The sequence below is a fragment of the Vanacampus margaritifer genome, chromosome 14, assembly GCF_051991255.1.
Source record: "Vanacampus margaritifer isolate UIUO_Vmar chromosome 14, RoL_Vmar_1.0, whole genome shotgun sequence".
NCBI classification, from domain to species: domain Eukaryota; kingdom Metazoa; phylum Chordata; class Actinopteri; order Syngnathiformes; family Syngnathidae; genus Vanacampus; species Vanacampus margaritifer.
Genome location: NC_135445.1, coordinates 14,926,016 through 14,952,409, shown reverse-complemented (window position 1 = coordinate 14,952,409; position 26,394 = coordinate 14,926,016). Strand labels below are relative to the sequence as shown.

The 26,394-nt window shown below is 37.0% G+C and overlaps 1 protein-coding gene across 12 annotated transcripts in view; it reads right to left on the bottom strand.

Annotated features, from left to right (window-relative positions):
• The window catches only part of LOC144034219 (glutamate receptor ionotropic, NMDA 1), a 49,654-nt gene extending 36,575 nt beyond the window's left edge, over positions 1-13,079 (bottom strand). For 11 of the 12 annotated variants that reach the window (XM_077542816.1, XM_077542817.1, XM_077542821.1 and 8 more), the window contains exons 1-3: positions 12,585-13,079; positions 5,500-5,634; positions 3,890-4,066 (exon numbers count right to left, since the gene is read on the bottom strand). In XM_077542816.1, coding sequence (XP_077398942.1) covers positions 3,890-4,066; positions 5,500-5,634; positions 12,585-12,833 — 561 coding nt within the window. In that variant the 5' untranslated portion in view covers positions 12,834-13,079. The remainder of the gene's footprint in view (positions 1-3,889; positions 4,067-5,499; positions 5,635-12,584) is intronic. The other variant, XM_077542827.1, reaches the window with a different exon arrangement.
• Positions 13,080-26,394: the final 13,315 nt, after the last annotated feature.

The window sequence follows — 26,394 nt, the reverse complement described above, 5'->3', positions numbered from 1 at the left end:
ATGGTCGCAATTTTGAATGTGACAGTGAATTCTTGTTTGTCTATGGGTGTCACGTGGCTGGCAGCCAACCAGTTCAGGGTGCACAGTCCAAAATCAACTGGCATAGGACCCAGCATATCCACGGCCTTTAGATAAGTGATGTAGAAGTTATATGGATAGTTATTAGGGGTGTAACAAAAACTGATTTGATTTGGCAAATAGGTTTTGCATTTTCAATCTTTTGAAAAGGTTTATTGGTGGGCCTTTCAAAACAAGGAATTCAGCTCTTTGCTTCTGATGAACATCCAATGGTGAAAAATGGCGGGCAGCAAGTACTGTAGATACATTCAAGCATTTTTTTTTAAAAACAGTTTATATTTAAATGAATATTTTAGCTATTGTTGAAATTCCCCGAAAAAAAAAAAAATTTGAACAGGGCTCATGACTTTTGACTGCCCCTCGTATTTTGTTTAAATGCTGTCAATTTAGGCTAGTTGAGACATAAACCTTACATTGGAGGGATGGTCACATAGATTTTAACAGTTGGACATCAATTATGTTTCAAATAGCATTTGCTGCACATAATGTATGTAGCGTGTGTTTGAGTCAAAGCACTATATTTTTACATGTGCTTTTTCCTGAATGTTAATATTCATTTTATTGACAAATGTCCAGCTATGATATCATATAGCGCCATCACACATTGACACACAATCAGGGGTAGAAGGCGGTCTCCATGTGCCCATCCAAAGCGTCCAACTTTACATCATCCTCAAGTGGAGATCTTCTTGCAGCTCCTTTTACTGTAAATGCACTTTACACTCACTGATCTCATGCATGGACACCAGCAATCCTTGCGGCGCGCGTGCCTCTCTCTGCGCTGAATTTAAAGGGAATGAGCTGGGAGCGGCCGGGAATTGGCTGTGTTCCCTCCCACAACGGGGCATAAAGGACAAACACCCTCTTCTACTGCATATGTGCTAGTCTAGCAAAATACCAAAATATAGAAAGCTCCACCCTTATGCACAGTTAAACTGTGTTTTGCGCTAGACTTGTGCTGAAATGAAATGCATGAAAATAGGGCCATAAGAGTTGCATCTTGCTGCTTCACTTAGTTTTCTGCACAGCTGCCTGGCATCTCATCTCAATCCCAACTGCATTCTGAATATCTTCTCTCACTTCAGACACACCATTTCATAATCGTCTCAAACATGCTTCTTTTGCTAGTGGTGCTTAAACAGTGATATACGTAAGGTGCATAGGTGTATATTTTTTTCTTTCTCTAGTCTCTGAATCCCCAATGTCCCAACCCCGGAAAAGCGTAAGAAAATGGATGGATTGAGGCATCATCTTGAGAAGTTTACCACCCAACTGGTTCTGGTGTCTACACCACTGGGAGACTCGTCTGCCTGTCAGACCTCTAATGGAATTTTCCAGCACACTGCTGTAAGCTAGTGGCCAACCATGCTACTGTGCTCCTACAATACTAAACTCTATTATTATTATTATTATTATTATTATTATTATTATTATTATTATTATTATTATTATTATTATTATTATTATATTATTATTATTCCAAAGACAGGCATGTCAGGTTAATTGAACACTCTAAATTGTCCCCGGGTATGATTGTGAGTGTGGATGGTTGTTTGTCTCTCTGTGCCCTGGATTGGCTGTGCAACTAGTTCAGGGCGTACCCCATCTACTGCCCGAAGCCAGCTGGGATAGGCTCCAGCGCCCCCTGCGACCCTTATGAGGACTAAGCGGTTAAGAAAATGGATGGATTGATTATTATTATTATTATTATTATTATTATTATTATTATTATTATTATTATTATTATTATTATTATTATTATTATTATTATTATTATTATTGTTGTTGTTATTAATAATAATAATAATAATAATATTATTATTATTATTATTATCACATCATGGTGCTGGAGACAAAAGAAAATGCTAAATATTATACATCCTTTAAATTTTACAGTTAATAGTGCATCAAGAAACTGAAACAAATGGTCAGTGGTTTATAATTTCTCATTAAAATGCTAAGCTTCAGGAGTGCAAAAAAAAAAGAGCAATGTCTGAAACTCAATTGGCAACCAATAATTTTGCATTGCTTACTATTAAATGAAATGTTAAAGCTAAAATATTCAATGTTTTCATTCTCAGGGGATGCTACAATATTAAAGCAGCTTAAATGATTTAGAAATGACATTTAAATCATAGTTGAGTGTTGAATCGTTTATCTCGAAGTACGTCTCTCCACTTAGCAACCGTATTCCACATGAGAGGAAAATTGTGTTTGTCTTTTTTTCTTAAGAGTTTTTTTCCCCGAGTGTTCTATTTTTGTATCCACATTCATATTTCATGTTGTGTTATTCACTTTTGCTTTCTGACTAAGTCCAATGTGTCCGGAAACTCTTTGCTGGTGGTGTGAGTGATCCCCCAGTGACTAAATGACCTCGCTCATGGCTCGCCACATTGCTAAAAATAGTGTCAATTTACTGCATCAGTGAAGCTCAACTAAGTGATTAAGCACAATATTCCTCTTTTAATTAGAGCATGACAAGATGAGGTGGTAGTCAAACTCAATATAATTTCACATCACATAAAACATTCAAGTGAAAAAGTTATTACTGGTTTACAATATCAATGCATGTCCGTAATCACAATCATTTTTTTCTTACTGTAGTGACTAATGGTAATCTATAATTGATTGATTTAAAGTCAAGTAAGATAAGATATAGGAAAAAGCAAATACAACTAATAAATATCGGGTACTCATGACAGCAACCAATACCAAAGCCGATGCACGTGGAAGTGGAAGTTACAATTCCGGATCCTTGATGATCCAATCACAAATTTAATAGCGGTTGCAAAGTCCAAAACTTATTTCATTTTCATCACTCCCTCCCAAAAACTGTTTTTTTTACAGCTTCATTTTCAGATCCAGAATATAAGCATAAAAATACTTCCAGGGCTCTCATCAAAATGCTTCTCATACACACGTTTCCCTCTTGCATGTTGTGAGTTAGTGCTTGCTGATTTTAAATGTCAGTAGCAGCGTTGAAAATGCAGAGTAGCCCAATCCAGTGTGATGAAATCCAAAATGTTACAAAAGCCTCGTGTTAATCACGGCTGATCCAGGTCACTTATTTCAACAGCTTTCACAGCCATCCTGTGAATTGCCTCAAGTGAGAGCGTCATATTGGCCATGTCTTCGCCTTCTGATTTAATTAAACCTCTGAATCGGGACTCATTTCACTCTGGTACACAATTACAGCGAAGAGGCCCAGAGAGGCACAAAGAGAGTGGAAAGAAAAAAAAGATACCCTTGGGTAATTTCAGCTTATTAAAAGGATGAGGAAGATGCTTCTCTACACTTCCCTTTATCACCCTTTTGCATCATTGCAGGTCATGTGAGATTTGCCTCACGTAAGATCAGCATTTCAATGGCCCATATGCGCAGCTCAGAGGCACACATAGATGCGTGCATCAGCACTATGTAAAATGGCCAAAATCCAGTGCGCTACAATAAATTCAAACATCTAAGAAGAAAAATATCCCGACCATGACCCCCTCCAATAGACACCATGACTTCTGTCTATGATGGTTTGCAAAGCCTCACATCAAAGTCCACTATTTGGCTCCCAATGTTGATAGACATGGGATAATTTTGGACTATGGCAAAAAGCAACGTGAAGATGAGCAAATAAACGCACAAACTTTTGTCAAAAGTAGACCACATTAGACGCTGTTGATGTTCCTTGAATGTTAGCAAATGCTTACACAATGGTGAGAAAGAGATGTGGCCACGTAACAGAGAGGGAAACAGCTACGTACAAACTCTGGGAGGTGAGAAATAAAGGGCAGGTGGCCCAGGAGACGGAGCATCTCACCTTGGTTTCTCTTTCTTCCAGGAGCGTCTCCAGCCTCTTCTGAGCAGCTCGGCCCTCGTGGTCATCGCTCACAATCAGGATGATATGGTTCCAGTTGAACTCTCGCATCAGGTCGAACCACACGTGCGCTTGGTGCGAGTAGGGAGGGACGGTCCGCAGGAAGGACAGGTGGATACTCTGGGATCAAGGAGATTTTTCATATAGAGAGCTTATTTTTGTAGAAAAACATTTAAGTAAACAATAAAATAACAGATTTTACTTTGTTAACAGTCCGTAGTTCAAATGAAGCACTTTCATGTCATTTATATGTCAGAACGTGCCCAAAACGGGTTAGCTGATGAACGGCATGAATGTCATGATGATTATATTTTGGAAGTGGAATTTAACTACGCACAATGACACATTCTGGCCTTTAGAAAGGTCCAAGTAATGTTTTTTCATACCGTCTTTAATATGGGCTAATACATGAAGGCACTTCTGTCCTCTGGGCTGTCTGTCATAGTTCAGACCTCATTGTCTTAAGGCAAATGTTTTTATACTCTACAAAGGGAACATTGTTCCAACAAAAAGGCTGAATTCTTCCTCTTGCATGACCAACATGGTGCCTGTGGGTGACAGGTATGGACCACATTTGTACACCGATGGCCTACTTTAAAAACTAGGGATGTAACGATAACGACAATATCATGATATCGCGATAATAAAACTGCCACAATATCATGGTCGTCATGTCACGATATTAAAAGCAGGACATCTGTTTAAAAACAGTCAGGTTGATTTCTATTTGTGCAGTTCTAGCACCCTTTGGTGGCTAGCTTTTTAGTGCAGTTTAATTTTTACAAAGCATGTTTTGGCCCTTTCTATGTTTAAAATCCACGCTAATGGTCAGATGAAGGCGAATGTAATATGCTTGTGAACAGAGTCAATTATTATTTATTACAGATGTTAAGCTATGTATGCATATTGATATTTATTTGTTTCCTACTTTGGAAAACCATTGAAATAATGAACACAATCAATGTCGTCATATATATTAGAATGCATAGTGGAAGGTAATTTGACCAAAATTTGTTAGCCCAGAAGTGTTTATCAAACTGGTAAACATTTGCATGAATCAGTACCTAAGAACATGAATTTTCAGCCTCAATATGGTCACTTTGATTAATTAAAACATAACAGAACATAAAAATAAGAAAAAAATAGTTGATTTGAGGCAACAACAACAAAAACTTGAGGAGAAATCAAGAGTCAGAGGACAAATATAGGTTTGATAACCTTGGCATAATCTTTATCGTTTATGCAGTCATAAATTCTAAACTGGCCTTTGGAATTTTATTTATGTGTTCTCTTTAAAAGTTAATTGTTAGTGGTCGGTGCTTCATAAAAACATAATTCAGGTCAAAGATATTATTGATGCAGTTCTTTCAATTTCATGCTGTGAACATACTCAATCATCCGCCCTCTAATGGACAGTGATGGGCCATTTAATCTAGGAAGCTTTTGAAGTTCTCCCTGGGGACTTCCTGACTCCATGTCTCTCTGGCCGTTCTCTTTCTTCCTCCCTCCCAGCCTGCATTTCATTCAAATCATTTCATAAAGCACATGCGTACCTTGTCTGAGTAAATAGACATGCGAGTGGTGAGCCCCACCACGGGGATGCGGTAGAAGCCTGCAGTGTAGGAGACAGGTGTAGGAGTCAGGTGGTCATTGGACTGGGGCGGGTGACTCACCAAGATGGCGTAGACCTGCAAGGACACAACACTTTGCATTGAGAGCCAAAAACAAATCACCTGTGCTATTGTGACACAGATCAACTTGCATTTTATCAATTTATTAGAATTACTTTATAGCATTGATCCAGGGAAAGGACCAGCATGGAATAAGTCATGAATTGTTATTCAAATGAGGGGCGGTCCTAAGTGTGTGACGTTGTCGAGCAACTAGACTTTCAAGTCACAAGTTGTGGTGACAGTGGTCAAGTTGGTCGCCCATTCCTGTAGCTTTCCATGTTCCATGTTCGCCAACCTGCATGGTGTGAGTGAGAGAACACTCCACCCTCGAAAGGCAGTTTGCAGCAGTGAAGAGTCCAACCCAAGACACACTTAGGACCGCCCCCTCATTTGAATAACATGACGCATTTCATGCTGACAGCATCTGCACCGTGAAATAAATATGAGAACAGAGTTTTATTCATTGATTGATATTTAACTCTATTGATATATTTATTTATTGTTTATTTACACATGTATTTTATCTTTTTGAATCTCGTTTTTATTTTTGTATTTATTACTTTTATTTATTTATGTATTTTTGTTGTTTTAATTTTCATTTATATTATTTTTATTTAATTTTAGATTTAGATTTTTTATAAATTTTTATTGTCACATTTACATATTTATTTATTTATGTATTTATTTATTTTGCCATTTTTGGTCCTCCATATGAATAGTCTTTGATAGTGGCAGAAAAAAACAGCCACGTGACACATTGTATGGGTTGCCATTTGAAGACACCCATTATAGGAATTAGGGTCTATTAAACAAAAACGTTTGACTAGTTGGCCTGAAATTGACCGCCCATTCAGGATTTATCCCAAATTTCCAGATTACCACCCCACCTCTGCTTCCTGCCCACAGTTTCTTCATGTGTCCATCCATGCTTTTTCTCGTCCTTTTCTATTGATTCTGTAGAGATTGATCCTCTTCCTCCAAGTCCTGTAGCACCTTTGCTCATCTTCTCTTTTACTTTTTAGGTGTGGTCAATCCACTTTTTGTGGAATGTCATGTGACCAAACGTACAGTAGAACGCAGGATAGTGGACTTCCTGTGTGTGCAGCCAGAAGTACGAGAACTACGGGCTGAGGACATGATGATTTGAATATGAAACAGCTCGAATGTATTCTTTGTTGTTTGCATCTTTAGATAAGAGTTAAAATACATGTGCAGTATTTAATTGATTAATGCATCTATGATATGATGATATCCTTGCTAGTGTTTTATTAGTTACCCAAATTTTGACAGGAATGGGCCTAAAACCCCCAAAACATGGTGCAACAATGGTTTTCTGTGGGGTTTTTCATGCGCTTAGCACATTGGTTCCGGCTATTTAGCGGCGCCGGACACTCGCCTCTCGCCACTGACACTCGCTTCTCGCCACTGTCACTCAACTGCCAAGACATTCCCAAGAGCTATGATGACAGGGTCGTGTGACATGAGACTTCTGTGGCAGAGCCTGTTGTTTCACAGTGGACATGTTTTTTGCTTTTATGAGGACAACCAGCGGTATAGTCCAGGGATTTCTTTTTCAGTCAGTTTGGCATCTACCCGCTTCTAAATCCCCAATTTTGCGTCAACCCACATCTGAATCCTCCTGGATGCGCAGTTTTTGCGCACCATTCAGCAATGACCATTGTTCTGTGTATATTACTGGATTGGCTCTGCTATCGGCTATCCAGTAATATTTACAGATCAGTGGCCATGACCCACCCTCCTTTGCCTCTAACTGGCTGGACTGCACTCGCGGTCTTATTGGTTAATTAAAGGCATGAGAACTGATGCGCCTATCAGAGAATGAGGAGGGCAGGTCATGCCGAGGACTTTATTGCTAACGCGTGGGTGCCAATGCCACTCTAGTTGATTGACAGGTCGCTCCGTCTCCTGCGAGATGATAGTAAATGTGAGCGAGACAGAAAAATAAATAAACGTCTTTCCAGTGAGTGATGGCATGCAGGCTATGCGAACATACTGAATATACAATGAAAACATCATTCACACTAGGTAAGTTTTAAAGTTGTTTCCAAATAAATCATTGTTTTAAACTACTGGCAATGTGACTGTACAGAGGAGGTTTTTGTTGCCAATGCATTATAGTTAATCTGTGCATTTTGGCTCGGCTAATGTTATGAAATGTAATGTTATCCTAACGTTCGCAATTTAGCCCTAAATTTACTAGATTAGGATCATGTAGGGCAGTGGTTCTCAACCTTTTTTCAGTGATCTACCCCCTGCAAAATATTTGTTCAGTCAATAGTACCACCAAACAGTGCATTTTGGGTGAACAAAAAAACCCCAGTGCTGTGCCATCTTGTGTCAGTTAGATGAATGAAACTGTAATAAATGCCAGGACCAGAGATTATCTCAATGTCTATGAAGCCCCTCCCCCCTTACCTTATTTTTTTAAGTCTAAGTAACGTTAACCAAGTTATAGCCCTAACTAACTCATATGATGTAGTTAAATTTTATAGTAGATAATATATTATTCATGTTTACCTCACAATAAATCCATTTTACATTACAAACTGCTCCTCATTCATTCATGATAATTTTATTATTTTTGCGTAATTACAAACGATGGCTTTTCCCTCACATGTCACCATTTCTAAAACAGGGTGTTTTTCTATAAAAAAAAATAATTTAAAGTAAGTAAAATTTAGAGTATACCCACTTCTCCAGGGACCACTACACCACTGAGGACAGTACTTCATTGAGAGCAGTGCCTTTTGAGCCCATTAATTTAGGGCAGCAATGGCAAAAACATAACGGTGTTAAGCACTGAAAATAGAGAGCTACGAGGAACTGTGGTAGATTTAATCTTTCACGGTATATTTACATTGTTTACATATGTAACTGGCCAGACATATGAGTGACACAATAAACTAAGTATATTGTGGATTATCCCCCGCTTAATCTGATTTCACTGCAATGCCAAATTCGAGCGAGAAGTAAAGTCTTACCAGGCTAAATAATAGACTGATGAAAGAAATCTACTATAGGCATAAGGCATCCATGGACTGGGGTGCAAATTGAGTACTTGACTTGACATCCTTGACTACCGTACATCACTAAGTGCAGTCCAGAGATTAAATTTTAATCTAGTGATAAACTGGGACGAACTGACATTTTGTAGAAACCTTAGAGATGCATTTATCTTGTCAGCAGCACGCACATTTCTCTCACAAATGAATTGCATCATCGCCTCCATTTCCACACAGACTTACACACACAGCAGTTTGACCTTGCTTCCAATGGTTACAAAATGAATGCTACCATGTTATGTCTTAAATATGTAGAAACTGGAATAATTACTTGTATAAATACATATTATTCAATGTTACTCAGAGCTCCCAATGTAAACCATCACAATAGAACACCTTGAATTTAATGAAATTCATTGATATATGTCTCACTCACATAATTTGGTATACAATTTTACAAAACACTGAATCACATTCAACACATGCATGAGCAATGCTATCATGAAAATGTTTTACAGATTATTTATATTTTGACATATTTTCAAGGTGCTTTGGCATTTTCTTTATAACAACCATGCATTATTATTCATAAAAATCCTATTTCTTTTTGATGAGGCCAAAACCATGTCCATCATGTTGTTTTAATACAGTTCTCAGTCTAAATCCACTTAAATCCTGAGTCATTGGAAGCACATAAAAGTAAATCCAGCAAGCAGACTTTAAAAATGCTTCAACACATAAATTGGTAATTGAATGATTACTTGCACTGGTTGATAATCTAGCCTTAAATTGTAATATTGCTAATTTTGCCCTTGACCTCATGATGAATTTATTTCACTTGCACTATAGAAAATCTTATTGAAAGTCTATACTATCAGAGACATAAGACCAGAAAGAAGCATTTATTTTGGATCAACCAAACCAAACCATAAAAACCACCCAGCTACACACTCAGAAAAACATCATCATATCGAATAGGTTCCAAAAAATTCGCTGTGGTGGTGGAGGAAATGGAACGGAATTGGCGTGTGCGTGCAGCCGTGGATTATTGGACGCAAGCCGCCCGTATGTTTGGGTCAAAAATGAGAGTTGCAATCCAAGGATTGCTCGCAGGCATCTAGTCCTCCATCTGCCACAGACTTTCCCTCTCAGTGACTGCAATCGCCCGCAAGCCAAACTCAGAGGATTAAAACTTTCATTGACTCTGCCTGAATTAGGCCCAGTGTGTGTGCATGGACCTTCATTAGTGCTGTTGCAAAAGCCCAATTTTGACTTGGATTACATGTTACGAGTGAACATGTGCTACAAGACTGAATGTGACTATACAGTATTGATGAGAGTCATTGCACCATGCAGAGGACTGGAGACAGAGTGGCACACAAGCTGAGGTTGTTTTATTTTAAATTAATAATTATTATTACATGAAGTCTAATAATATGTGTGGGGGGACAGAGAGTGACTTCACGCCTCAACATGCCATGATGTAAGGTTTTTAAAAAACATGTTGCGTTTTACATGAACATATGGTTGGAGTATGGTTGTACAATTCTCCAAGGTGCATCGTACTTACCATGCATTACTTATGGAATGTGTTTAATGGGTTCAATATGTACTACATTTGTAAAGACAATTGTAATGCAGAAAGACATGTATTTAATACGCATTTCAAAGCAGCATACATGTTACAACATTGAATATCAAACACATTGTAACTGAGGGTGACTACAACTATCACTATCAGTTATCATACAGTGCATGCCTGTCAGGCTGCCTATAATAGTCAAAGGCATTTCCCCCCATTTTCACCCCTCACTGAATTTCATTGCACTTGACTAGATCTGCAGCTGTGTGTTCTGTAATGTACGGTAGCCCCTTCATCCGAGATATGCCTCCGAACCAAAGCCTATTGTCTGTACGGGGAGCTGAAAATGAACTGATTTGTGTTTTGGGTTACATTTTGAATGCATGCCAAACTGGCCAAATTGTGTTTCTGTTAAAAATCGTTTATTTTGACTTTTTTTAAAAGAACATCTGGGAAAATGTCCAAGTTGAATGGACAGTTTAACGGTTCAATGAGGAAAGATTAGGCGTACTGTAGGTGTACAGTTGGCATTCATAAAGTATCTCATTCAATGCACAACCTGCATTAAGCCTTTATAAGGCAAAATACATTCACCCTTAAACCTTAAAATAACCCACTTTTGGTCAAGAATTGGACCAACCTGCTACTTGGTTCAATTTGACCCAACGTTCTGGGTTAACAACCAAGAGTTGGGTTAACACAATTTTGGTCAAAAATTGTACCTGCCCGCTCCTTGTGTCAATTTGACCCATCTTCGGGTTGTTTTGTACATAACAACCCAGAAGGTTGGGTCAAATTGAGCCAAGTAGTGGGTCTGTCCAGTCTTTGAACAAAATTGTGTTATTTTTGACCCAGCACTTTTAGGAGCTTTCCTCAAAATTAAACATTTCTATCATCTTATTCAGTAAAATCAATTGTATATGATTATACAAATTAGTCATAATAATCAGCGTTGTTTTTATTATTATAACTAATTGGTTCAGAGAAGAGAAACATCAGATTGTAATTGAGATTTTTGTGATTCCACAGTGAACACCAACTTTAGAGCTCAATAGAATTGCTTGTCCAGTAAAGCGTTAAAGTAACCCATGGAGCGAATCTAACTAAATTGAGGTTATGGTTGAAAGTTCAAATTGAGTTAGTCTTAAAAACTTTAGATTGATTTTGATTGACTTCAACTGTTAAACCGGTGTTTACTTTGGGTCGAGGATATTTGAGAACAATACCCCCCCCCACACACACACACACAAAAAAACAAAACACTGAATTGCATCTAAAGAAAGGCATTTAAAACCCAAAACCTTGTGAATTGTGATAATTTTACTTTGTTAAAACTTGCAATCATACTGTAATCATATACTGTAAGAAGTAGCCTGTTGGAACTGGCATACTTGGATGAATGGATTTTTCATTGTTCACATATTTCATTGTTCAATATGTAAACCCAAATTTGAATTGTGTCAAATATTTATGATCACTCTCAAAACTGCAGGGTAAAAAATAATCCAATTTTGGTCAAAACAAACAAAAAATGGACCAACCCACTATACTTGGGTCAATTTGACCCAACTTTGGGTTGTGAACTTAACAAACCAATTTATTGGGTTAGGATCCTTGGGTTTCTTGGGTTGCTTTGTACAAAACAACCTAGATTGTTGGGTCAAATTGACGCAAGTATTGACCCAATTATTTTTATTTATTTATTTATTATTTACCAAAATTGGGTTATTTTTGGCCCAGCAGTTTTAAGGAAGTTTAAAGTTAAAATGTGACTTTTGCAAAGTATCTCATTAGATAGACGTCAAAATGGAGTCCCACTAAAATCTGCTTTAATGTGAATGTATGTATGTTAATGTGTGTTTCACCATCAAAATGCTTTGGCAGCACGGTGTATCACTGGTTACCACATCCGCCTCGCAGATCAGAGGTTGAGTAGAATTCACTCTCCTCATTCTTGTATGCTTTTTCTCCAGGTGGCTTCCTTCCACATTTGAAAAACGTCCTTAAGTGTGAATAGTGCATGTGCATGATTGTGATATGCAGGTGACCATCTCAGGGATTATCCCACCTCCCCAGCAGCAAACCCGCGAACCTAATTAAAATAAGTGATGCAAAAATTGGCTGGATGGATGAACCTGTATGAAGTCTATATGTGGAGTTCAGAGATGGTGATGTAACCATGGCAACTGAATGGAAAAAGACTTGAATGGCATACAGTACGGTACAGTGCAGGAAATGATTCCCACCTAACTTTTCATTTAAAGACTTGCTTCCAAACCCCTCCCAACACAATTCAAACCCTTTTCAGAGTTGAGTTGAAAATACAGCACAGTAAGATAAATTAGGCAGCATTTACATACCTGACTGGAGATGAGGTCCTCACATACGGACAGAGCCATTTGGATGGCGTTAGGTTTATGCGTGACGGAGATGGCCGTGAGTTTAAATTTGTCCCGTCCGTAGACTTGGTTGGCTTGGGTCACCGCATCTTTGAAGACCTGCTCGTACCTCTTCTGGCTGAGGACGGCTCCGATGTTGACAATTTTCGGTTCGCAGCCGGCCCGCGCGCACGAGCACCAGACAAGCACGGCTAACAGAAAGAGCCGCATCGTTTGCACCAGCAGCACCGTCAAACACAAGCCCCCAGCCCGCACACTTCTCTCCCCGGTGCAGGCGGCTCGGCTCGAGCAGCTTCTGGACGGCAGCGCGACTCTGGCAGTCGGTTGCAGCAGGCACGAGTGTGGGCGGTGTGATCCGGGAGCGATGGAGGGAGGGTGGCCACACACAAAAAAAAGCAGTGAGAACACCGACAGAGCTGTGAATTTATCGGCAATGCGGAGGACCAAGCACGATCATCTTAGAAGCAAGCGATGAAGAAACATCTTGCATCTTTCTCCCGTGGAAAAAAAAAATCCTCGTCTAGGCCATCTATACTGTCTCATGAAGCGTGTGGGGATGATCACGCCGAAAGTTCCCCCTTGCAGGTCGCTCCGGGATAAGCGGCTGCTGTCCTTGGTCCTGACAGCTGTGCACGCGCCCTTTGGTGCTCCTGCGCGCTCCCGATATGCACTACCACTTTTTTTTTTTCATTCTGTACGGGCGTTGGCGTGAGGTGCTGCACAACTGCAAAAATACTGTGCAGGGAACAGTTCCTCAACATTTATTGAGCCAATTAAGGCACATATGAGCAGCTTGATTTTTTGGGGGCTCTTAATTTTTTGCTTTAAATTGACCTGTATGTGGACGCGCAACTACGCATGCTCGCAGCCCCTCTGTAACTGAGAATTTATTGATAGTCGTACCATTCATAGTCAGGGTTTCGTGAAATAAAATGCACGCATACCCAGAACATTGGTCAACATTCTCATAATACAAGCAGGGTCAAAGTAAAAAATAGAAGAAAAAAAAAGTCGAATGAAAATGCAATGTTTTGCTGAGCTTAATTTACAGATCATCATCATCATTGCTGTTGCTTTGCTTATCTCATGCATTTGCTATCTAACAATCAGAGCTGACGTTTTGCATTCTGCGATTAATGACCCATTCATTCAAATCATATCTAAAAAACACAATGACACAAAAATCTCTTAATTCTTCACAAAGAAAAATCACATGGCATACCAAAACACAAAAATGTCACAAAACTTTAATACAGTGGTCTCTTGACTTACGAGTTTTGTTTCATGACCAAGCTCACAACTCATTTTACTCATATGGAAAGTTATTTTCACATTTAAAATGAATTGAAATGTTATTCATCCGTTTCAGTCCCATCATACCAATGTTTTATTATTATTAGACAGTTTTAATAAAGAGAAAATATCATCATAATAACAATAGAAAATTGTCCTTCATTTCATGCAATTTTAAGGATACATTGGATATATAGGTCTTTCTTTAAAAAAAAAATGGTGGGGGGGGTGTTATGTGTCAAAAGTGTTAGTGGTATCGGTGTTTGGTATTGGTACCAGTGACTACTGAAGAGTTCAGTACTCGAACTGCTAGTGTTCTGAAAAAAATGCTAAAGAAATATGGTTTGAAAAAAGTGGGGTCAAGCCAAAAGTCACACACACACACACACTAAAAACACACATGCAAATATGCAAGCTATGCAGCATTCGTGTGTTTGTGTGTGCCTTGAAGGGGAAGGACCTAGTGAGTGCTAACATTCCCAAGAATGTCACACTAAATTCACTTCAACTTTAGTAGGCATTAGGCAACAATACAAAACTGTGTCCAAAATGGCGATAAGTTTCTAAACTTCAGCTTGATCAAATCGAGCAAAAAAGACTTATGGCATTCGTCTTTAGTTGAAATTGGACTAGTTTTGCTCACACCTTACCTGATATCACATAACATTGCAGTTTATCTGCTTAAGTTTTGTCCATCCATCCATTTTCTTGACCGCATATTCCTCACAAGGGTCGCGGGGGAACTGGACCCTATCCCAGCTGACTTTGGGCAGTAGGCGGGGTACACCCTGAACTGGTTGCCAGCCAATCCAGGCTGAAGTTTTGTGCAACGTTGGCCAGTTGCTCAAATGGTGTAATCTGGATCAAAAATATTTTGAAATAAATTTGGGGCTACCCAGGATTACGTATAATAAATGCTCTAAATAAAAATAAATCTAGACTTCATATCCTACACAATATTGCTACAAAGAGGCATGTCCCCCTCTGTGATGAGGTCACTGATGTTCCTGAGCCAAATAAAAATTAACACATACCTCTGACTTTCAGTCAGAATTAAAGTGACTACGTAAGTGCAGGAAGGGATGCCATTGTCAGAAACTATTAGTGGACAATAAATTATACTGGTGTCTGTTAATAGAAACTTTCTAGTTAGAGTTAGAATTAAATTCTTTATTGTTTGATTTTTACAGCTTTTAAGAGACAGGAAAAGCCAAAAGTCACTTTTCATTATTTATTTGACCAGGTAGAATTTAATTTTAAATCACATTTGATGCATGACAGGATTAAAATAATCTTGATTTGTAGGATCAAAGTTCCCAATCCCAATCATATTAAAAAGTTTTGAACAACACAAACTGGGGGCTCGATCCTAATTAAAACCAAGATTGGAATGTGAGACCTATTCCGATTTGAGAATCCATATTTGGTTTTGTTCTGGAAACACATTTCCAGAATTGATCCAATCCATTATGCAAAATTGGTTCCATTTACCTTTAAACAACTGGGCCCTGGAGAGTAGAAATACAATTACTGTATTGACAAGCTCATTAAAGGTAAATTATCTAAAACCGTCTTCAAGCAGCTTGACATTCTTGTAACTAAAGTTGTCTGTAGCCAACCTTCCTAGATATGGCTGTCTCATTGAAAATTACAAAAATCTGTGACAAAATGTTAAGACCTATTTCATGAGTTGTTTCATGTTGTTGAAAATAATTCTACTAAACCACAATTCAAATGCAATATCTGATTTTCAGTGGTTAATCTTCAGAAATGCACTATTATTATTATTATTATTATTATTATTATTATTATTATTATTATTATTATTATTATTATTATTATTATCTGGGGGTGTCAGGCGATTAAAATTTTTTAATCATAATTAATCGCATGACTTTAATAGTTAAAGCACAATTAATTGCAAATTTTATATCTATTCTAAATGTACAATTAATACTCTTGTTAACATAAAAGTAGAAACAAATGTTAAACTAATAGAAATATTGGTGTCTCATTTAGTCATTGATACAGTATTTTTTTTAATAATTCATTTAATTTAATAATAGTTTTATTATATTATTCGTAGTAGTAGTAATGGTAGTACTAGTAGTAATACTACTGCTGGTAGTAGTCCTAGTAGTAGTAGTCGGACTAGTAGTAGTAGTAGTAGCTTTCATTCTTTCACAAACAGAGGGTTGCAACAAAACAACTCAAAACAGACACACAGAAGTAAAATTGTTTTTTTAATTATTTCTGCAATTCATTCCAGGTTGTAGCTGCAGCAGCATGAAATACAGACAGACCCAAAGCAGAGGATGCATTAGCTGAGCGAGTGTTGTAAGCAGGTGATATGCACCAACTGACACAGGAAGGGTGGAGGTAGACCAAGGAGTGTGTATATACCGTATATTACCAAGAACCAGTGAGTTTTTTGACGCAAGGCCAATTCACAGATGAATATGGAGTGCAGCGGTGAGTCCTGAAGGGAGCATTTGTTATCAAGCGGATTACAGAGTTATAAAGAACATCAAGATTTTGTAAGGGTTGCTTTTACACGCCCATGGCCATTTCTGAAACCAGATTGAACACTAGAGAGAATACTGTATGTTTCAAGGTAATCAGTTAACTGCCCACCCACAAGCCTCTCCAACAGTTTATACAGACATGGCAGAATAGAAATAGAAAAACTCCATACAATGTTAAACATTCACACAATAATGATGCGATAGTGAAATGTGAAAGTATCCTGCAGAGTCCAAGAATATGATTTTACTGTCTTGCTCTAATGCACACGGAATAAAATGGAACTGAAAGTAGACAGGCCATTAATCAAATAGCAAGTCAGTCACATCCATCTTTCCATCTGTCACACACTTACTGTCCCACGCAACTTGTGTTCCTTATAGTGGGTGACAGAAGGTGGGATTAGATAGTGTGTGTAAACTCTGGTTCGAGTAAATGTTAGGAGCATCCTTGCTGCTACATACAGGAGATGAATCAACTTCACCGTTACCTAGGAAACAAGAATCTCTCTCCTTCTCTCACAAAACGGAAACAGTCATAAGCTCATTGTGTGAATTCAAACACACATTTGTTTTTTTACTAAATTATTAAATGAATATTTTCACCCACGGGGATTAAGCTCTGGGCCATGATGAGTTTATTCCAGGCATATTATTATTATCAACAAATGCCGTCACTTGAAAAGGTGTTTGAAAACGGGGCCAGTGTAAGAATCATCAAACGGTGTGCTGAATTATAAATCAGTCAACACGCTGGTGTCGCTTGGTGTTGCAGGGAGCCGATGAATTAATCACGAGGATGAACACATCACCATTCATCATCAGCAAGCAAGCGTGGAGATAACTGGTTTCAATTTGTCTCACTTTGTCTCTCGTGACAATTTAATTCAATTCAGCTGATTTTATTTATACATGTACTGTTGCCATTTGTTAATAAAACAAGCAACAACAATGATAATGAGCGGGAAAGCATACAAATATACGTCAGCAGCTGTACTAGTGTATAAGATGTGAAGAATAGATCATACAAAAACCCAAAAGTTCTTTGGCTTTTTTGTGGGTTTTTTTTCATGTATTTTATAATGCCACCACAGCAATGTGATACCACAGAGAGCCGATTTGATGAGGACCATAATGCCAAAATGGAACCTCCTGACTTATCCCTGTAAAAAATAAAATAAAATTAAAAAAATAATAATAATCTGGCAGCTGTGGTTACCAGAGAAATTCTGTAAAAATAAAAAATACAGTGCAAATGTAAGTAACTTTGCAGAACAGCTTGTGCCTTTTACTAATATTTAATGTATAATAAACAGCAACTACTTCTAAATTTTACCGGGATTCAATGTACAATAAACAAAAAACTGCATGTAAATTTTACAGAACAAAATAAAATAAAATTATGAAAGACAAAAACTGCCAAAATTAAAAATGAATAAATGAATAAAAGTAGAAAAAACGGATATCAAAATAATCTAAAATTAAATACAAAAAATAAAAATAAATGGAAATTAAAACAACAACAACAAAAATATGTCCATAAATAAATAAATAAAAGTGAAAATAAATGCAAAAATTAAAAACTAGATTCAAAAAATATAAATAAGGATAAAAATAAATTTCAAAATAAATACAAAAATAAAGATTTAAATATAATTAAATAACAATCAATCAATAAAAACATTCTGCTCTCACATGTATTTTTTTCATGCTGCAGACGTGCCAGGACAAAATTTAATTCAAACGAGGAGGTGGTTCTTAATGTGTCTTGGGTTGGACTCCCCTATCTTACAAAGCCTTCAAAGTGCTTTGCATTTTGGTTACTCATTCATGTACTGATTACACAGCATCAGAAACAACTGGAGTTTGATTAACCTGCTCATGGATATTCAACACAGTGTGTTGGGATCAACATAACAACCTCAGGGTTGCAAGACGACCATTCTACCACTGATCCACGCCACTGTGTTTTAGTTAAGTTATCATTAAAAGACTGTTGAATATACAAGTTTAAAATTTACAGGATATATAATATACAAGTCGTTCTGTAATGTTTATATTTGCACTGTATTTTTTTTTTATAGAACTATTCTGGTAACCACAGCTGCAAGTTGTTTTTTTTTCAGTAAACAACAGAATTATTTAAAAGTGTACTGATAAATTAATTATTAATTATTAGGTCTACAGCATATCAATTTTGAATGAACATAATACATTTAGTTTAACCTTTATATTCACATGGTTTTACTGTATATCTAAATATTCTTATCTGTAATATGAATTTGTAAAATGGATGTTTCTTTTAGCATAAACTAAGTGTACCAAAGAACCTACTAAGAAAAAGTGTTATTCTAACACTGCTATGATGTAATATTAACTGTGTCCCAATGTTTTTTTTGTTTTGTTTTACAGTTTATCTGTGTTTAAATTACAATAATTTGTGAATTCTAAAAATAAAAAAAGTGATCTTTTTAACATTTTCTTACTGTCAAAACAAACATTTTTATTTGGTTCAGAGTTTGACGACATAATGTAAATTACACAATGCATTTTTTACAGTTTTACAGTGTACAAAAGATTGTGCTTTACAACAGTCATTCCTAACTAAAGTATCTGTTATGGGTTGGGTCATGGAGTTATTGTGTTATGATGTTGATATTGTCTGTTGTTATGCAGCTGATATCTCACTTATGATGATAATCTTGTTAGTTGCTATACAGTCGTTATGGTCTTGTATTATTTTTTATGAAATGGCAGTGAGATTTTTGTCATCTAAAATGGGTTCCAGTGCATTGTTGTTGCTGCTGCTGATGGTTTTGTTGTAGTTAGTTGTACCAATTGTTGCTTGATTTTGTTGTAGAAAAAGGCTAACATGTACAAAAACAAACATTACATGTGTTTCTGTCTAGATTTTTCTGCATTCAGAGTGTTGGAGGCAAGCAGGGCATCAGTATTTATATTTACCCCCTTGCCTTGATGTGACTGCTGCAGATAGTTTGCATTCAACTCACTAACTTATTGGACAGCCCTGCAGTGTCAAGGCTCCTTGTTAAATGAGGGTGAGAAATCTTCCTCTGCTTCTATTTCCACCCACTCGCACATCAGTAAGATGGGACCAACCCGCTCTGCAGTCATTACATAAGTTTCATACGAGTTTTGAAAATGCTCTCGCACTCAGTCAGACTGAGGCACAAAATAAGCGCAAGCTGGCAAGCATGCAGAAATTGTTGCAGGCTTTAAGATCTAACACAATCACACACGCAAACCCACAGAAGGGCATGTACACTAACAGACTCTTGAGTTCAAGCACTGAGCAGTCTAGCTACACAATAGCAGTACAAATCCACCGACAAGATGAGGACAAAGACGATGGGGCAAACTGTACAAACTACAAACTGCAAAATATATAAATTATTTTAAGGCTCTTGGTTCAAGCTCTTGGTTTCTCTTTTAGTTTCAAAACTACCAATGTTGCTGATTTGTTTTGTATTTGCTCAATAACTCATTCACTCCAAGCCATTTTCACTGAAGCAACCCCCTTCGCTCCCGTCTGCTTTACTGGATTTTGACTGATTTTGCAAGGCCCATAGAATATTCTGTTCTATTCCTATAAACACATGGAACCTACCAAAAGAAAGATTCGAGTCTTTCATCAGGAAAAAATATTTATATTTATATTATTATATATTTGTATCTGTTTCCATTTTGCAGCAATTAGCACTAGAATATAGTTAAGTTTCATCAATATTCCTGGTTAAAACACTGACAAAAAGAGCTTGTTGCAACATGGCCCTGGCTGATCTCTTATACTCTGTTGCCACCTGCTGGTCATTTTTTTTTGAATACCTGCCATTGCTGTAAACAACCTCTTCATGTCAGAAGCTGCATCAAAGCCTTCTGTATGATCTTGCATAAAAAAACATTAAAAGAAAAACATGTAAATATGTTTTGGGGAGTGAAGGACAAAGTATTAAAAAATGTATTTACATGTTTTTGGGTTTGATGAGGATAAAGACATGACAAAAGGTAAGAGTATGCTTTTACCAATAAAATTGATGACAAGTTACAATACAGTTCAATAAAGTGAACTAGAAGTTTTTGTGCTACTTATGTGTTATTTCGGTATTTAGAAAAATATACACGTGTCAATCATATATTTTTTGTTGTTGTAACTACATTTTATCAATTGGCTTACATTTCCTGTTAATCAAAGGACTAAGCACAAATCTACAGTAGTGCAAAGTGTAACTGCGGGTATGGGTGGAGTTTTCTTTCTATTTGTATTTTCATAGATGGGCAATGAGATTTGCACCTTTATGGGAATGACAATAGCCAACTTGATGATTATATATATATACAGTATATTAGAGCTGTCAAACGATTAAAATTTTTAATCAGATTAATCACATCTTAGAATTTTGATTAATCCCGATTAATCACTTAATTAAAAAGGCTTTTTTTAAACAAAATTTTTTGCTAGCCAAATTTGAAGAGCACGTTATGTGTTAATTCTTTTGACATTTAATGTTATAAGGACATCTTAAACATTTTTTGATCCACTGCACACATTCTCATCCACCCCTTTTTCTAATCAGTTAATTATTTGTATAATTTAAAATAAATTAAAAAATAACTCCAGTTTAACTTTAACAAAAATTTATTTTATTGCATGTAGTTATATTTATTGCTCAAACACAACCTGTGCTATCTTTAACATAACCATCCGCTGTCAAGCTAAAGCATACTTTGTGGTCAAAATTAATAGTGTGATTAATCTGCGTTAATACATGATTAATGCAATAATTTTTTGTGATTAATTAATTAGTTAAGGCTTTAACTTTGACAGGACCAATATATATATATATATATATATATGAAGTAAAACCCTCAGCTTGAAATGTATGCACATCAGAGCGCTTTGCGTGCATTCTGCTTGTGTGCAAAACATGCATGTGTTCTTCATACACAAAGCATTTTTTTCACATTAGTCTAATGTGAACACAACCCTATAACGTTCACCATGGTTGGACGACTGTGATATGCAACCCATGTTATCTGATCAAGAGTGGGAGGCCAAAGCAGGCTTTCCACTTGCCAACACTTTGACATAAACAGAGCTGATGTGGTATTTGAAATGAATGCTTCAGTGAGTCATTGTCAAACTGAGGCCTGTCTTTCTGATGTGTTTCCCATGTTATGTTAGGCCCCACATAAATCATAGATGTGATATCCCTGTCAGGACTAGCCTCTTCTCATGCTGAACTGAAGTACACATGCACGCCATGCATTTTAGGTTTCTGCTACGTTTGCTAGGAAAAACAGTGGGGGTTGAATGGTGGATCGATAGGCTATGGATCAATAGGTGTGTCAAATTAGAGAGGCCTGTTCGCTCGGAGGCAGAGGGACATTGTGTAAATGTTGTTTCATGTAAATGTGTAGTGATTTGACAACAGACCTCTGACATTTTTCTGAGGATGGTTCTGCACAGGAAAGTAATTCTTGCAAACATGATGTGCCCAGAAGTGCACTCATACAGAACATGTACCTTGCAATCTGAATTAAATCAACAACAATCTAAATCCACTTTCAAAGTAACTAGTTTTCCCTCTTAGTGAAAGAACACAATTCGTTGACTGACATGTACAACACTGACAAGAATGCTTGATGAAACATTTATATTTTGAGCAAAAGAAATCAAGGGGGAGGTGCCTTAAGAAGTTCACAATCAGCATTCAGCTAATGGTATGCACCCCCCCAGACCCCCAAAAAAACAAAAACAAAAAAACAATACATACGTGCAGAATATTTGTTGGCTTATTTTGTTTGTGTGATCTCAAGGTGATTTTGCTGCTAATAATATATTGCACACACAAAGTGCATTCAAGCTTCTAATGACAATGACCTAGAAAGAACAACTACTTAAAGTCATATACTTGGCTCCACAAATCTTCAATAAAGCAAAGTACATCACATTAAATATTAAATGTTAATAACAATAGTAGATTAAAAAAAATCTGCAAATAATTTATTCTAAAATATATATATGTTTAAATAATTGCATCTATTCTCTTTCAGGGGTCAGTGTCACCAATTTTAGGTCTTGCAGCGAGATTGAAAAAAAAATGGATGTGCATCTTTTAAGTTCAGGGTACCATTATCGACCCCCCCCCCCCCCCCCCCGCCCCCACCAGGCCAGTGTAATTAATTTGTTAATATATGTCAAAAATAAGGAAATGCTGAATTTTCATTAGCAGTAGTGGTAGTAGTAGTAGTACAGTATTTGTTTTGTCAATTTCTAGCCAATCCAGTGGTCTTTTTTTTGTTTCTTTAACAAAAGTGTGTGATTTTGTTTATTTAAATATTAATTAAGATTATTTGAATAAATTGAAATTTTTGTTTCCACTTTAAGGCAATGTTATTGTCAGAGATGGACAATTTAAATATTGGAGGGGACCGCAATTTTTCATCAGATATTCGCCACATAGGAACTTGCACTTCCTAGTCAGATGCATGACAAAAATGCAATTTTGTTATGGACAGAGTATGTGTATATGTGCAGAATATGTGCTCTTAATATATTTCATTTTTCATGAAAGATCCAGCATCCTAACCCAACAACAAAGGCTTTGAAACAAACAACAAAATAACCACATACTATTGTGTGAAGATTTTGGGAGGGTTGTAAAAAAATATATACTGTATAGAAAATGTCAAATTTAATTATTAATTAATTAATTAAGTTATTTATTTATTTGTTTGTTTGTTTTAATCAAGGGGCCACAAGGGGAGTGTGGTTGTGTAAGTGTCCCACCATTCGCCCATACCTGCTCCAAGGACTTCCTCCCACATTCCATAAACATTATGGAATTACGTGTGTGAGAGGTTGTTTGTCGAAATGTGCCCTACTATTTGCTGCCAAACAATCAAATGTGTACTTAAAGGCTTGTGAAATTCAGTATCTTCATTATAAAAATGCTTTAAAAAAAAGAAGTAGAAGAAAGAGAAGAATAAATAAAGGAAAGGAAAGGAAGTGAAAAGAACGTGTTCAGTTATTTGTCACTCTACGTCTTCCCCTTGTGGCCCATTGTGGGAATGCAGTGGCCTTAGGACAAAAAGGGCACTGCAGTGAGTGAGCCAAGGTTCTTTGGCTCAGTGCGTGGTTGCAGCCTAGGAAGGTGACACTGAGCTTTCCGTGCCAGTCAAACAGCTCGCTGCAGATGGGACCCTCGTGCCAATTTGTGAGGCAAAACAACCTACTGACACTACACTACAGTGAGGATAATTCATGCCGGCCAAGTCTTACTGCAGTGGAACAGATGTCCTTTGGTTATCCCATCTGTCATATTTGTCACCCGTTTTGCCTTTCTCCCAACAGCTGTCCTGATGTTGGAAAATTACTCTGTCTAAACCCTTTGCTTTTTTAACACTTTGCAATTCAGTTTCTGACACAAGCACTTGACTCAGTATTACACAGGTGCTCCATCATATCGAGCAAATGGCACTGTGTTGAAAAAGTACATTATTTCTTTCTTACAGAGTAGTGAGTCCATGTGTATAAATAAACTTAACATAACCCTTAGCAGCTTGTTTTGGGAGTAAATTAATTAGTGCGTGTTGCCTGATTTTGTCTGCCTTTGCTACAGGCCCTCCAAGTCCTTTGCCTAATGTGTTTGGCAGCATAGTCATCTGTCCCAAATTTACATGGAATCATTATAATGATGAGCCTGCAGTTTTCCTATTGGGATTTAGGAAACAAGCATGTCACACAAATTCTGCTTGCAGTAGTACATGCAGCAGCTGAGTACAGGTATACCTCATTCTGTGTGTGCTACTGTGCTGCGTAAACTACAGAGGGCACATTTCATAAACGTGTCCAAACATGGTAAATTTAATAATAATAATTATTATTATTATGATAAATAATCCTCTATGATCAAGGAAGAGAGTGAATCCAAGCAATTATTTTTGATCCAGGTCAAACTGACCATAATACCTTTATAAAGCAGGCCAATTTTAAAGTAACTTTTTGACCATTAATTGTGATACCAGTGTGAAAGAAATTGACCACTTTTAATGTACATACTTAAATACATAAATAAATGAATTAAGTAACATGTAATAAATAAAAGTAAAAATAAATAGATAAATAAAGTTGAAAAAATGATATATATATATAAAAAATAAAGGTGAAAATAAATACAAATACAATATACAAATTGAATTAAATATCTAGCAATCAAAAATTAAAAACACTCTCTCATATTTATTTGTTTCATGCAGCAGATTCTGTCAGCAAGAGAGCTGATGCTTTACGTTTTAGATGTTTCATATTGGCCGATCTCGATTCGAGTTTTCCTTACATTGTTGTTAAAGTACATTAATATGAATTGCATGCCACTTTGATCATCGATACTCCGAATACAGCTTGAGGGCGCCGGTGCCCTCCAGCACCGCTTGGCAATGGACCCAGGGAGAGGAGTTCCTCATGCCAGCATGTGTGGCCACGACGAGCAGAATTTTGAAAATAATACTGATTAAGCCTAGATGTGAGCAGTAAGAGTGACAGTTTGAGTCAGCAGAGAGTACCATTTATTTGTCATAATTTAACTTGATGCCTTTAGGATGGGCGCAGAGCAGCTCATATTGAAAATAATAAAGTTTTGGGTTATTGTTTTCATTTTAGGATTATGAGTCTGGCCATGTCGCCCCCCCAAAATAACATCACTGCCTCCAAACCCATAGGACATAAATTCAGTATTTTTTTTTGTAAGTGCACTGTATTACAGTTAGCTAGAAACTTTCAGCATCTTTGAAGCGCAGCCTATACTGTAAATGATAATTTTCACTTACATTTATATATTTTTTTCCATTTTCTATTATATATTATATTATTATATTATATATTAACAGGGAATCTGGTCTGCAATAAGCCATTGTCATTTGCTTGAAGTTCATCCATATATCCATAATCTTCTCAACATAAATTTCTTCCAACAGGAAAATGAACACAGGTATCATGTGACATGTGAATTGAGATACAGCTGGGATTGAATTCATGAGTCTATGAAGTATACACTGTAACACATTTCTGTAAAATCGACAGTAAAAATTTACAGCATTATCTTGTTTTTTAATTTTACGGTAATTAACTCTACACAGCAATTAATTATGGGTAAAACAAAAGAGCATTGTGGGTAGAAACAAAGTACTGTAATTTGCCACTGTTTTGGCATGTATATATGTGAATTACAGGTAAATACTGTAAAGATTGTTGGTTTTGGCTGGTATCTCTATAGGAGAAGAAGCAAATAGCGGACCCTGTAGTGTCACCGTAGCAAAGACAAAGATTCAGGGAATTGGTGAGTAATATTTTAACACGAGGGCAGTCTGCATCGTCTTCACATCGCATTTCTCCGATAAACAGGCAACATTACAGCTAACGTTCATTTAAGCACTCGGCTGCAGAACAAGGATTAATTTTACAATGAGGGCGGCACGGTGGCTGAGGGAGTGAGATAGAGTCTGGGCTTCAGCTTTTCAGGGTGGAGTTTGCATGTTGTCCCTGTGCCTGTGTGGGTTTTCTCCGGTTGCACCGGTCTCCTCCCATATTTCAAAGACATGCATGGCAGGTTAATGGAGCGCTCAATTGTCCATAGGTGTGATTGTGAGTGTGGATGGTTGTTCGTCTCTGTGTGCCCTGCGATTGGCTGGCAACCAGTTCAGTACTGCCTGTAGCCAGCTGGGATTGGTTCCAGCCATCCTTTTGAGGAATTAGAGGTTAAGAAAATGGATGGATGGATTTTACGATATACTGTATTATGTATTAACAGTAAATTAATGGCAGCTTAAATTCCGTAGTATACAAGAAATGGTTGTAAACTAGATTATAGTGAATTGCTGTAAAGGTAAATACGGTAAGTAACTGTAATTTATATACAGTAAATACTTGTAAAATA